A 14665-nucleotide genomic window follows, 5' to 3' on the forward strand; every position below is an offset into this window, starting at 1 on the left:
TTGGAGCCGAGAGCTAAACCTGACTGCTAGCTACCTAGCTAAATTTAATATCCGTTTTGTTGATTAAGGATAGCATTCATAACGACAATTGAGTCGAGTGATTAGTAAGAGACGCTAGCCAGCTAAAGATAAATATCTTGCAAACATTTTTTTTAAACGATATGCATTTATTAAGTTGTTCAGCTAGCTAGCTGAGCGTTATGTCATTCATTATTTGTGGTTTTAGTCGTGTCAATGCAAGTGTTACACTGAAGCAAGATAAAAACAAAAACAAAGATCTATTATTTTGAACGCAAAACAGAATGCATAATTTAATTGGAGTGGCGTGCAGTCGGTGGTTGCGTTGTTTCAATAGAGTACCTAGTGTGACAACATTGATCTCGAGTGGTCAGGAGAGATGGTTCAGTACAACAAAAAGTCGCATGACAATCATGCCTGCATGGGTTATCGATAAATATGGCAATAACGAAGTTCTGCGGTTCACAAAAAACGCCAGTTTCCCTATCATCCATTATCCCAACGAGGTCATCGTCAAAGTTCATGCAGCAGGTCTGAATCCTATCGATGTCAGCATGAGAGGTGAGTGTCACTCATCAGCACTAGGGGTATGTAAAAAATAACAGTTGTAGTTATGGCAAGACAACACTTTATTATTGGAAGCAACACAACAAAAGAAAAGTTACCTATGAATGGTCTAAAAATATTTAGGCTTAATGGTCAAAATATTAAATAAATAAGGAATCGGGTTTCGCTGTCCTGTATGAGCACTTGCTTTTAATTAGACTTGAGGCTATATCTTTTTTTTTGGTCCACATAGGTGGCTATGGGGCTGCAACTCTGGCTATGAAACGAGATCCCCTGAACATCAACCAAACAGGAAGTGAGTTCCCCCTTATACTGGGCAGAGATGTGTCTGGAGTTATCATGGAGTGTGGTCTGGACGTGGCCTACTTCAAAGAGGGGGATGAGGTAACAACCTGAACACCGGAATGGTGCGGAAATAATAGTTTGCTTCCTATTTACTGAGTGGTCTAGTGAGGTGTGTTGTGAGCCTTGTGAGTGTGCGTGCACTCTTTAGTGTGTGTATCCGTTTGCACACGTGTGTGTACGCTACACTGTGTGTGTGCATCTCATCTCCAAGTGAATCTAGGCCCCTCGGTGCTCACCCATGATGAAGTCATGTCAGCACCTCTTTATTTAGTCAGTGGGCTGTGACAATAGCCACCTTCTATTTTCTGTTGCCCTCTGTAAAACTTAATTGAGTTGCCAATATGAGGAGCACGACGTTGCATAACCAAACCACCCTTGGGCCAACCGGGCAATGCATCACCACTGTGTCAACAAAAGACAATCTTTTCATTTAGTAGCAGGTAAAACACCTTTCAAATGGGAGTGGTTCTGTAGGTGACTGGAAGGCACTTCCCCCTAAATGACTACTTCTCCAAACCATACATTCTATATGTGCCATGGAATAAAGAGGTAATAATGTATTATGTAACATCATGGAAGTGTTGTTCATGTCTTTGTCATGATTTGTTTTTTTTAACCCAGGTGTGGGCAGCCATTCCACCATGGAAGCAAGGAAGCTTGGCAGAGTTTGTAGTGTTAAGTGCCAATGAGGTACCAAACCTATACGCATACATCTACAATCTTAAATGGCAAACACATTTGTTATAGATTAGAGCAGATTCACATTCTGACTTGTTCTAATAAAACATAATACACAAATCCACTTCTAAAGTAACCGTATTTGTAATGAGTAGCATAGTTGATACTGTTATGCACAATCCACCCTTATGTTGACTCGACAGTTGCACACAGCAACGCCTCCAGCCACGGTTTGTCATCGTAACTGGCGGCCATTTTGTGTCCGTGTCAGGTGGGCCGTAAGCCAAAGTCGCTCAGCCACACGGAGGCGGCGGCTGTGCCTTACGTAGCAGCCACGGCCTGGTCCGCCATTGTCAACACAGGAGGGCTTAACAAAGACAACTGTGCTGGGAAGCGGTAGGTGACCTTGTGGATCTTCGTCCAAGGTCTTCAGAGATGCACCTGCACTTGTGTACATAGTCTCACACGAAGATGGTTTGATGCACACACAGTCAGACACACATACACATGTAATTTTTTTCTGTGTCTACCCAGCCTAAACCTCTTTTTCTTTTCTCATTCATCCAACGTTTGCCCCTATGTTTACAACCAGTGATCCCTTTGAGTTCACTTTGAGTTAAACTTGTTGGTAATGAGTACTTGGATACGCTTGAATTGAAGTCATTGATAATACTTTGGAAATTAGGCCTAACACTTTTATTGGACAGGTACACCAACAGTCATTTGAAGTAGATGAAGTACAGTTTCGGTGATGGACCAGTTGTTATAGGATTTACATTTAGTCATTTAGCAGACGCTCTTATCCAGAGCGACTTACAGTAAGTACAGGGACTCCCCCCGAGGCAAGTAGGGTGAAATGCCTTGCCCACGTCATTTGGCACGGCCAGGAATCGAACCGGCAACCATCTGATTAATAGCCCAATTCCCGTGGATATCGAATACTTGAATGGATTTTGAAAATAAACTCATATTTCATAGTGATTTTGAGTCTATTCCCTTCCTTTATACAGCATTCTGATTCTTGGAGGATCCGGTGGGGTAGGGACATTTGCCATACAGGTAACACACACACAAACACACACACAGTGTAGTTAGATACACGCTCTACATCAGTGCACTGTACCTTTCTAACCTACCATTCACACATACCGGTAATCCCATTCATTTCACAAATATAACAGTCCTATATACACACAGTAAAATACAATACTAAATGCATTCATAGTGTTTCAGCCAAGTAAACAGGACACACCGTATTCAGTGACATTATAGAAATGTTGTCATGTAGGGCCGTAGGGCTGAACTTGGAAACATGGTCTGTCTATGGGGGGTCAGGTGACACAGGCTTTCGTTCTGACCCAGCTCCAAAGCTTCATGTCTGGGTGTCTGTTTCACACTCCATGACCAGTAAAGGTTACTTCTTCTTCCTCTTAAATTAAAGTATTAAACTCGCATGACACAGTGTGGTTAACATTTCATTGATGAGTGAAAAGGTTTCCGGTTTTTAGTCTTGCAAATAAGGAACATCATTAGTTTTGCGCATGAATGTTCTCCTCAATGCATTATACCAATTGTACTGTATTTCTCAGTTGGTAAAGGCCTGGGGTGCACATGTGACGGTGACCTGCTCTATGAATGCTGAGAGGCTGGTGAGGGCACTGGGAGCTGATCATGTGGTAGACTACACTGCTGGCCCTGTGGAAGTGCCCCTTAGAGCACTGGAGAAGTGAGTCCAGAACACATGCACACACACACATATATTTGTGGTGCTCCTCTATATCGACCAATCTCTCTCTACCCTGTGCCTTTTCTACCCTCTCTCCCCGTGTCTCCCATACGCTCTCCTTCCTGCTCTTTCCTTCTCTCCCTCCCTTTACCTCTCGAACCTTCTCCCTTTTTTGGTTTCCCCCCTCCTCTCTTATCTTCTGCTCCATTCTTCACCACTCTCCCCTATACCTTTTTCTTCCTCCCACTCTGCCCCCCCCCCCCCCCCCCCCCCCTCTTATCTCTGTCTCTTCTTCTCTTCCTCAGGTTCGACTTCATCCTCGACAACATAGGAGGGGACACGGAGCGCTGGGCTCTGGATCTGCTCAAGCCCTGGTGCGGCGCCAAGTACGTCACTTTGGTCACGCCTTTTCTCCAGAACACCGATTTACTGGGCATCGCCGATGGAATGCTCCAGACCGGAGCTACTGTGTTGTCTAAGGCCTTGAAGGTAACCACTCATTTTGTGTGTTTGGTTTTTATCTTCACTTTTTTCGGTTATCTTCCATCCACACCATTAACACACAGTAAGTCACAGATGCTGTTGTGGGTTTGAAAGGCCTGCCAAAGAAAGTTTTCACCCACAACTCACCTATCTTATCTATTTTTTTTAAAGCCAATTTGACTTGGAAAATAAGCACATGACAGAGCCTCAGCAACTGCAAATTACCTTTAGGGTAGGCAAATTAGATCCATTCTTACATAGTGTCCTCAGACATTATTATATAATACATATATATATATATGTTGCTCTACCTTTTTCCGGGGGTACACCCCCCCCCCCCCCCTAAGGCCTGAAACCCTAAGGGGGTCATAGCAAGGTCATAGCATAACATAATTGTGTAACACACAGTGTTTGGTTTGGGCTTTTGAAGTGTGCCCTGAAAGTGTTTGTCATTGTCATAAGTCAATACTGACAGCTGTCTGTTTGTTTGCTGACCTTGTCTGAAGGTTGGCAGAGACCGAGGCTCAGAGTTGGACCGGGAGTGTTTATTTAGCCACACTAAAAAGGGGGAAACGCACTGGAGTAAATAGGTGTGTTTCTACAAGGTAGAAAATAGTACAAACTGTGTGTCTTCTGTGTCCCCCCAGAACCTAACCAAGGGTGTGCACTATCGTTGGGGGTTCTTTGCACCCAACGGACCCGTCCTGGATGATATCAGCGAGATGGTAGACGAAGCAAAGGTATGGTACAGTTTGGATGATCCCATGATCCCATGTTTTAAGCCAGACAGAAGCCTAACCTTGTATGTTTATGCACGATTTACAAGTCACACACAAGCACAACATTGAATCATGTGAATGTCATGTTTGTTTCAGTCAACAAATTAGTGTCATTTATATGATTAATTGACTTAATAGAGGAAGTTGGGAACTATTATATTATTTAGTTTTTTTATTATTACAAGGCTATACACCAAAGAACTATTGAATCAAATCAGGACCTTCAGCAAACAGAATCAATCCTTAAGTCCAGTGTGGTTATAATGCCAGACTCAATCTGCTGGAGGACAGTGAACAAATGTTCTGGTTGTGAAGCATATACTCGTGTAAAAAATGTTTTCAAACTTGTTCATTCTGGTGAAAACGATCTCTTATCTCTACAGATGTTAGCTCCTGTCCATTTCTAGCCTAGAGTGTGTGACATAATAATACAGCTAACATAGTACTAGTAAGACAGACATTTCAGAAGTGCTCAGTGTCTTTGTGATTATCACAGTGTTCACTCCTTTAGCAGTCCATCAGATGTGTTTCTGTAGAACAATCTCGTTTCGTGTTCTAAACAAGCAGGTTCCTCATGCACGCACAATACCATGTGTCACATCTACAGGGAAGTGTGTCACTAGACCTGGGCACGGCCTCAGTCGTGTTGGATTCACTCACCTTTTGTCTCAACATTGCTGGAAGTGATGAACTCTCCCTTCTGCTCCACTCAGAGAGACATCAGATATGTTTCTAACCTAGATTGTGTGCAAAACCTTTGTTGTGCCATACCGTAAATGGAATGAATTAAGTCACTTTTGAATATGCTTTAGTGACTGTTTCCACCCGAATGAAATATTTTTGGCAGTTTCAAAGATTTAAATCTAACTAAATCAAACTGCTAACCCCCAAAAATATAAAATAAAAACTTGTATTTCCAGGCACAGAATTGGATGCAAGTTTGCGTTTTTCTGACATAACCTATAAAACAGTGGAACAGTGGAACTTTCCATTGGTCCCTGACCCAAACCAGACCAACTCAGGAAAACAAACTATGTATTATAGATCTGATCATGGATAATTATTAACTCTAAAACAAAGCGATAACATGGATACTTAAGTGTGAGGAATGTTGTGGCTATTGCATACAATCTCTACATTTCAGACGGCTTGACTGCAAATATTGTTCCAAACCCATACGCCCATACGCTTGTGCACAAACTTGTAGGGACTTTTCTTACGATATTTGTAATAGTTTGTTAATGAGTTCCTAATTGTACACATGTAGGTAGGGCACTTTGCAAAGTGAATCTTTTCACAGTGGGACGCCCTGCTAATAGGAATGGTAAATAAAAAGAGATAAAAGAGATCAGTGGCAGTCGGTCAGATGATGACTTGCTGTCTCGGACTGTGCTGAGTTGCCACAGGACTGGAATGCTGCCCTAATCCCCGCTCCAATAGGCCCAATAATCCCAACCTTTTGTCTCCAACCCTGTCCGGCCCCCAGGCTAGCTACCCAGCCTGGACCTGGCTGGATTCCTGTCCCCCCACACACACAACCATGACATCATGGCACCACACTTCTCCGTACAAAGACAAGCCTTGTTCCGTGACAACAAGGTCAGGTGTTTACAGTAAAGAGGACCTGAAAAAGGAAGGAAGTGCTGTCTATATCCAGTGCATAGCATTGTTAAACTGTAATAAGGATTTATGTAGGAGTGTCCTCATACTGTGCTTCCGCCTGGTTCTGTGTGTGTGTGTGTGTGTGTGTGTGTGTCAGAACATGTCCAACACGCTCAAAGAGGTGTGATGGTCAGGTGTCCAAATACTTATTTTTTCTCCATTACTTATATCTTATTTCGAAATATTTTTGGACACCTGGAAATGTATCGACGTCTACACTCGAGCCCCTCAGCTCTGCATTGTCACATTGCTGTGTGTCACCAGAGTCTGACATCCCTCCTGGTGGCAGAGCCTGACACTTCCTGTTCCTGTCTCCCAGATCCGAGCAGTGGTGGACGAGGAGTTTGGCTTCTCCCAGGTGCCGCGAGCCTTCCAGAAGATGGAGAAGGGCCACGCCCGCGGGAAGACTGTCATCCACATCAGCAGCGGAGCCTCCGTGTAACCATGCAGCCTCGTACACCCCTCCATCCTGCTGGGCCCTCCGTGTAACCATGCAGCCTCGTACACCCCTCCATCCTGCTGGGCCCTCCGTGTAACCATGCAGCCTCGTACACCCCTCCATCCTGCTGGGCCCTCCGTGTAACCATGCAGCCTCGTACACCCCTCCATCCTGCTGGGCCCTCCGTTTAACCATGCTGCCTCGTACACCCCTCCATCCTGCTGGGCCCTCCGTGTAACCATGCAGCCTCGTACACCCCTCCATCCTGCTGGGCCCTCTGTGGCCTGTCTCCTGGAAGAGTGTCCTTGAACACACCACTGATTAGAAAGTCATTGAAGTCATTTTAAGAGCCATACTTTCAGAATGAAATCAGTGTGTAGTGTTGTGGTACCCTTGCTGAGAGTTTTTCAATAAAATTACTTTGGTAGCGGTAAATACAATTGTTTTATGGCAACCTAGAGTGGACAATTAAGCATTTGAAATGATAACGGAACACAATCTGATATGGTAACAAAAGATATTTTGTGAAAGGCAATGTTTAAAATTGTCATCTGTGAATTTGATGGCTTCAAACATGATATGTTTGTGTTATGTGTATGGCTTAGAAAGAATGTACACTATGTATCCTAAGCATGCCACTCATTCTTCATGGGTGCTTTATCATTCAGTGTATGTAAGGGACTTCACAATAAGGAACACAAGCAACAAATATTTTCATTTATTTTTTGTTTATTATTAACAGCAATTACTTACATGTATGTTTTACATTTAAGACCCAGTAGTTGCAACAGTGTTTAATGAAATCTGCAGCATACACCCAACACTCATATGCTTAAATCTGCAACTATACATTTTGGAAAATGTCCCCAAAAAAATTCATGTAAAATATCTTTTTTTTTTTATAAACTAGGGCTGTGAAAAATAACGCGTTAACGCGTTATGATTAAATTACAGGATTAATTCGTTATTTTTGTTTCACGCATTTAACGTAATATAACCACAATTCCACCCAATCTGCAACTTCTGGATGAGAAGTTCGTGTTCCACTAAGATAGAACAACCAATAAAACCAAAGTGATGCACACTCTGCGGCAGGGCTCCAGACTGCGACCAAATGGTCGCATTTTGCGACCAGTTTTTGAGACAGTGCGAGCATTTTTTACAAGCACTCGGGCATGTGCGACCTACAAATTTTGAATTCATTGGGTGTGCACAATGTCAACACACGTTAGCAACAACGCATAGATACGACGTTCTAGGAAGACAGCGATATCAGCTTTCCTTCTGCATTAGTACCGTAGCTTAAAGTACCTATAAACCTAGCTAAAAGTCTTGGAAAGTTTAGGATATTTTTCGCTAGGCTTCTACGAACATGTCTTAATCTGCCAGACAAGTGGGTGCCCCTTCGTTCTTTTGGTGAGCAGTTTCACGAGCCCTTTTTACCCGGCGTTATGGAGCCGGGTAAGCCGGGCGTTATGAAAAAACTAAGGATGTCCCTTTCTTCATGAACTACCAGCATCAAATGAAAATAAACAATATATTTAAGAAAATATTTAAAAAAATTTAGGAGTGCTTGAGCACTCCTAAAAAGGATCTAAAATTGCCACTGAGTTGTACCCTCTCCAGTTACATTAATAAATGCATTGCAGGGCAATATAAAGTGTGCCCCTTAATTTTCTGCTTGCGCTTCTAAAATTTTCAGTCAGGGGCTACTGTGCTCCTTGTAAAAAAAAAGTTAGTCTGAAGCCCTGCCCTGCGGGAAGACGTTATCGCTCTGGATAAGAGCGTCTGCTAAATGACTGAATGCTAAATGACTGAATGTTATCGTTTCACCGAAGTAATACCAGCCTAAAGTAACTTAAACCACCTCAACGTGAAGCATGCGTTGGTCGGCGAGGGGAGTTCAAGTAGAATGTGCCAAACCACCCTCACTGAACAGCGTAGGGCCCTCACTAAGTCTGCCTGTGACAAGGTGACTAGCACAGTTGCCAAATGTATTGCAAAAAGCTGTAGACCGGTTGATATTGTTGTTTTGCGAGTGGCAACGGGTGACTCGAACATCAAGGTACCGCAAAATCAAAGACGCACACTAATGACAAAAATTCGGAAAATCGGTAATATGTAATTAATCATGATTAATCCACAGAAACCTGTGATTAATTTGATTAAAATTTGTTATCATTTCACAGCCCTAGTTTAAACACTTGAAATTCACAAACATCCTTTATGTGGAATTTTCATCTTTGTCGTGATGTTCTGTGATATAACAAATGTTGATATAAGCCAAGCAGCATTGATATGGTGTGTGAATCTCAAGTTTGCTTCAGATACAGCAAGAAAGTCTGTCTCGTTTGGAGAGCTCTGCTTCAGTTGGAGGCATAAGCTAAGAAGGAAAACTAACCAATGAACTGTGATAGTTACAGTACCCACTATCCAGTATACTGGATGTCATTGATAAAGCACTGTAAACACTTACGCCATCGTTTACTTTGTTTTTTTAGGAGGACCTTTTTGTGGAAACATGGTTCTGTCTGTGAATTGAGGAGTATTAAAAAAAAGTCCAGAGTACAAAAAATGTATATCCAAGTTCAGTTTGATGACAGTTTTGCGGTGCAGCGCTTTGAAAGCAAATGTGAATCACTAACCATTAGAACACTTAGCCTAGCTTGTACAGACAACAGTTTCTGGTGGTGGAGCTGCATCCCAGAGCTCCATCCTCCACAGCAGGTGTCAGAGATCACTGGGTTCGATGACAGGGATGCATTAGAAAGCAGTCCCACTGCAGGGCATCAATAAAACTGTCTGAAACTCCATTAGATAATCTCCAGGGCCCATCGTTGGTTCTGTTTGCTCTCATCAAAAGTATTAAGAATCACTTGATGTTTATCATACTGTTGACCACCTAAAGAGACAGAAAAGGACACAAATTGTCACTGAAAACATCCCTTAAAATGAATTAGTGAGAGGTAGAAATTATGTTTAAGGAAATTAACATCACAGTAGGCTCTTTCTGTTCTTGTGTAACTGCAATTTACAAACTGACCAAGTGATGGCGCCATAGGATAAACGCTAAAACTGATAAAGTTACACAACAAAAAGATCCACTCAATTCTATATCCAGATACAAAGCATAGTTTGCATTACATTTTGTCCCACAGCTTTATGACATACATTTATCAAACACTTCTCAGGAGGCGATAGAGGCTATATCACTGCTTTTGAATGACTCCAGACATTAATCAGTGTATTTAAGAATGGTTTTCTAACCTTTAACCTCCAGGACTAGGTCAGGTTTGAGGTGATTCCGAACTAAGCCATCAGGAGTGACACTCCACAGTTGACCCTCCTTTCCCCGCTCTGGGGACACATTCAACCTGCTGCCTGCCATCACCATGCTACCTGTTGTTTCCAGACAACAGTCCTCCACCAGCTGTAGATGGAAAGGAACAAAAAGGAAGGATGGGAAGGAGTAGAAAGAGGAGAGAGAACAGGTGGAAAGGAAGGGAGAATTAGGTGTAGGTTCAATAAATAACTTATTTCCTCCTCGTATAGGTCCGTATTGAGTTATTTGGCAACTGACATTGTTGACAAGTCCATTAAGCTTCATTTGGTTTGGAAGGAAAAAGAAGCCAAGGACAGGAACTTAGTCTTGCATCAAACACTGCCAAACCATTTGGTACTGTAACTTTCACTGTCACTTTAAAAGTTTGGAAGATTTTCTTCTACTATGGCAGAAACAGGGATAGCAATGTATTTAAATGCACACACTACTGTCTTGCGATTATAAAATGACCCCTAATAAATCCTACACCAAGCTACAGGTAAGTTACTCTAACCAACAAACACTTCTGCTCCTGACTCGTGAAGCCACTTTGTCCGCAGGGGTCGGCAATGGCCTTCATGTTTTGCATGATTTGGGTCAAATGATGTTTCCACCCTGGGCCGTGTGGAGACCCACCTTGCAGAACAGCAGCCCATCCTGGTAGAGCCACAACTGCTCCATCCCGCCTGTCTCCTCCAGAGCCTGCACCCTCATCAGCTTGATGTCATCTATGGAACCTGACAGGGTCATCACGCAGCCAGTCTCCCTGCTCCGCAGACGGAAGTACACCTGCTTCTACAAATGCCAGGGACGTCAGTACACAGATACCATGAGGCCAGCTGGAATACAGAGGTGAACACACATTCCCTACCATGCACACGACAGAGACTTTTGAAATGATAGAATCAATGAACCCACCCTCCCGCCCCCTCCCCCACCAGTACCTGTAACAGCGGACGGAGGGAGCCTATTTGCTGCCAGCTGCTGAACTTGCACCAATCCCCTATTTGTCCTGGCTGTAGCAGGAATTGGCGTCCGCGATAGTTTGAATTCTCATACAGCACCCACCTGGAAAGAAAAGAAAACGAATATACCACATAGCCTACTGTACCGCCAATAATTCATGATGCTGTGTGCTACCCAACAGCAGGACACTGTAATCTAACACTTAAAGGCAGGGTCGGTAATGTTGAGACACACTTTTTGTCATATTTGCTGAAATAAACTTCCCATCCTGATAGCAACCAATACATCTAAAGGATTGACAGTAAGATAATATAAAATCTGACATCTGTGGGCGTCGCAGGACTGTAATAAACACGACCAATATTAAAATTACTACAAAAAACACAAACGTTTGAAAACTCCCTAACGATATTTTCTAATTGTAGTCCAAGACATGTGAGCGAGTTCAGAGCTCACGTACATTCCTCCATCGACCACTAGGGAGCGTATGTGTCCATCCAGTCCAGCTAGCTTTAGGTTCACCACTCCAGCTGCCAACACTGTCCGACGCCCCCTACAGCCAGCCTTACAAAACAAGGTGATGGAGGGCAGAGAGAACTCCTGGAGGGAGAGCACGAGAGACACGTGGAGTAAGAGATGTGTCGGAAAACGCTGGAAGACGCTGGAAAACACACACAGACTTTTCCATCCAACACAACCTTTCCACAAAAGCGTTCAAGAGCGATGCTATTTGACTTGACCACACAAATGTGAACACAGACAGACACAAACAGCCCGTCGGTCGGTACGCACGTGTCCCAGAGTCTGTATGGAGCCGATGGTGAAGTCAGGTCCTAGACAGCCTATGGCCTCTGGGGTCTGGTAGTTTCCCTCCTCAAGCACATACATGTGACCTGTACACTGGGGCCCTTCATATGCCACCCAGCTGAAACATAACACACACACACACAACTTCAACTTTTTCTCCTCGGTCCAAAAGACGTTTCCTAATCTTCTTTAGTTCATCCCAGCACACATTGTTTCACCAGACACCAGATATGCATCCCCTAAAGCACGATAGTGAGTTTCCAAACCATCCAATACAAGTTTGATCATGGTTCTGCCATGGATAGTGGAAAGTGCAGCTGACGCAGTGTTCACCTGCCAGCCAGCACCCTGCAGGAGCATGGGGAGAAGGCCTCATCCAGGGTGGCAACACTGTCCTCCAGCATCAGGGCTTTGCCCTGGAACTCTGGCTCCGGGTACAGCAGTACCTAGGCAGACCACGGAGAGCACTATGGGTTTACTGCTGCTCACAGGGGAGCCATGCTGTGAAGTAACTCCCTACACACACAGACCTCACAAGGACATAGACTTCGACTTTAAAAACTTGAACGTCCTCCAAGAGGCAATTTTGCGATAAAGCGCAGAGGTAGACACACTTGTTATTGTTATCAATAAACTGACAATTATTAATGAAAAAGCACGAGGATCTCACCTTAAACTTGTTTGATCCAACTAGGTTATCCTAGAAGTGACACATAAGTGTATGTAGAAAATGAGGGAAATCAATGAAAATGATTATAAGCGATCTACACAACTTTGATTTCAATCAGGGTTATGGTGGTTCATATGACTGCATCATACCACTGAATCCGGTCAGATATATGTCGTTTACCTGGAAAACGGGTTGAACTGAGGAGATCCTGAGGTTCCGGGCCCCCCAGTCCTCCGGGCTTCCATAGAGTCCCTTCTCTAGAACGTAGAGTTCCCCAGCGAACCCCGGCTTCTCAAAGGCAACCCATCTGTTTAGGACACACACATACACAAAAGTACACACACAGACCTTGAGACCACACCGCACTGTGCAATTTAAAGGCTAAGAGACTGAACCTGCTGTATGACAAGGCAGCCCCTATAACTACTAACTCTACCTCCTAGCTCCTAACTCCTTCATTAATAGTTGTCATAATTAGCTCGATGACTCGCTGAGCAGTAAACAGTAGGGGGCTTCATGAAGTATGCATAAAGGTCACCACAGGTGAGATAACGTGGCTTGCCCTACTTTATGCTGGTCACTGCCTCTGGCTAGAGACACCTGCATCTGGCTTCTATCACACTTACGTGAACCATCAGTTTACAGAAACATCCTGTATTGTGACATGCATTCTCGAAATTACTTAAATACGCGAACTCACTAAATCAGGTGTCAGGTGAATCATGTAAAACATGTGTTCAATTTGTTTACATATAAATACAATTGGTTAATATGTAAAGAAAATCGGTCATTCAGCGGTAGTGTATGTGTATGTAACCGTTTACATATTAAGCTGAGCTTGTTTAATATTATCCACACACCCAGATATCTCACAGAGAAGGCTTGGCCTGGGAACACAATCTAGTTTTAGAAGCTTTGTCTAACCTTCGGTATAGATTACCAAAACGTGACATGTACACCCTTCTTGAAAGCTTCTGCCCTCCAGTATTGGGTTTGAGTGTGGGGGAGGGTGGTGTGTTGGGCGTGTATTATTCGAGAGGGTTGTGTGTGATGACTACACCCCTGTTGTCATCTGGCTGCATTTTTAAAGTTCCAATGCACCAAGCACCAATGCTCGCTGATTAGTTTTCCTTCCATGTTATACCATCTATCTCACTAATTCACTTAATTTGCTGGGTTTCAGGTAGCATAGAGACTAACTTACACTCCGCCCAGCACGTTGATGGACTGTGTCTTGGTACCAAACCCAGTGTCCTCCATGTTTAAAACAGGCACCAGCAGGTCCACGTTTAGCCCCCGTTCTCCAAAGTCCCTCTCACTGAAAAGCTTCAAATGCGGGGCCAGGAAATTCTACACAAACACAGAGACAAAAAAACTTTAAAAAAAAAACTAAACACAAAAAATATATATTTTTAGTAATATACTGACTAAAGTATACTGGGCAGTAAAATACCTAGTAGTCATGATCTCAAAATGACTGCATGTATAAACTTGCCTGCGTTGTGGAAAGCATTTCGCAAACCTGACAGAAACCGAAGTGTAAATGTGCTGTGTGGTACTTACAGAGAGCACAGGACGTAGTGATAGAAGCGTGTCGCCGTAGCCCCCCCACTCCCTGCATTCTGTGTACTCTCCCTCTTCCAGGAGGAACTGACGACCCTCAAACTCTGGCTGGTTGAAGCCCACCCAGCTGCAACCAGATGGGACACATACTCATGTCACACGGTTGGAAGCGTTCCCACACACATGGTCACACACAAGACAAATCAAGGGTGGAGAGATGGGTCTGAGTGAAACATCAAAGTGAAATACTTGCTGTAAGTTATCGAAAATGTGTGGTTTCCGAGACACGCTTGAGATTGAAGCACTCACAGCCCACCGAGGATTTTGATAGACCCAACTGAACTCAGTGACGTCCCCTCTGTCTCCTCCTCTTCCTCCGCTGATCCCTCTCCCAGGTTATACACGTCACCGTCGATCTCCATGCACTTGCCCTTAAACCCGGGCTTCTCGTACACCATGGCCTGAGGGATGGAGAGGTAGGGATGGGTCTGCTGAGATAGTTGCTGTGCCAGCTCCAGGCCCGGCTTGCGTAAGGGCAGCATGCCAGTCATTCAGCAGATTCCAGCTCTGCTGCGGGCTAGGGACCGTAGCACTAGACACAGCTCAACCCACACTGTGAGTTGGGCCCAGGTATTGTGCT

General features: G+C 43.9%; 2 protein-coding genes across 2 annotated transcripts in view; one reads left to right on the top strand and one right to left on the bottom strand.

The window, feature by feature from the left end:
- Positions 1-7442, top strand: rtn4ip1 (reticulon 4 interacting protein 1). The gene is made up of 9 exons (XM_084674266.1): positions 1-579; positions 818-969; positions 1552-1620; positions 1880-2004; positions 2619-2667; positions 3198-3334; positions 3640-3823; positions 4465-4557; positions 6578-7442. Exons 1-9 carry the CDS (start codon positions 303-305, stop codon positions 6698-6700), a joined length of 1209 nt encoding a protein of 402 aa, XP_084530392.1. The 5' UTR covers positions 1-302; the 3' UTR covers positions 6701-7442.
- Positions 7409-14665, bottom strand: part of crybg1a (crystallin beta-gamma domain containing 1a) — a 22754-nt gene continuing 15497 nt past the window's right edge. The window contains exons 11-22 of the mRNA XM_084683167.1: positions 14335-14486; positions 14026-14152; positions 13667-13812; positions 12643-12769; positions 12463-12492; positions 12126-12238; positions 11778-11910; positions 11446-11585; positions 10964-11087; positions 10656-10814; positions 9965-10127; positions 7409-9599 (exon numbers count right to left, since the gene is read on the bottom strand). Coding sequence (XP_084539293.1) covers positions 9511-9599; positions 9965-10127; positions 10656-10814; positions 10964-11087; positions 11446-11585; positions 11778-11910; positions 12126-12238; positions 12463-12492; positions 12643-12769; positions 13667-13812; positions 14026-14152; positions 14335-14486 — 1503 coding nt within the window. The 3' untranslated portion in view covers positions 7409-9510. The remainder of the gene's footprint in view (positions 9600-9964; positions 10128-10655; positions 10815-10963; positions 11088-11445; positions 11586-11777; positions 11911-12125; positions 12239-12462; positions 12493-12642; positions 12770-13666; positions 13813-14025; positions 14153-14334; positions 14487-14665) is intronic.

This window comes from Hypomesus nipponensis, chromosome 3, assembly GCF_054491055.1.
Source record: "Hypomesus nipponensis isolate SF chromosome 3, ASM5449105v1, whole genome shotgun sequence".
NCBI classification, from domain to species: Eukaryota; Metazoa; Chordata; class Actinopteri; order Osmeriformes; family Osmeridae; genus Hypomesus; species Hypomesus nipponensis.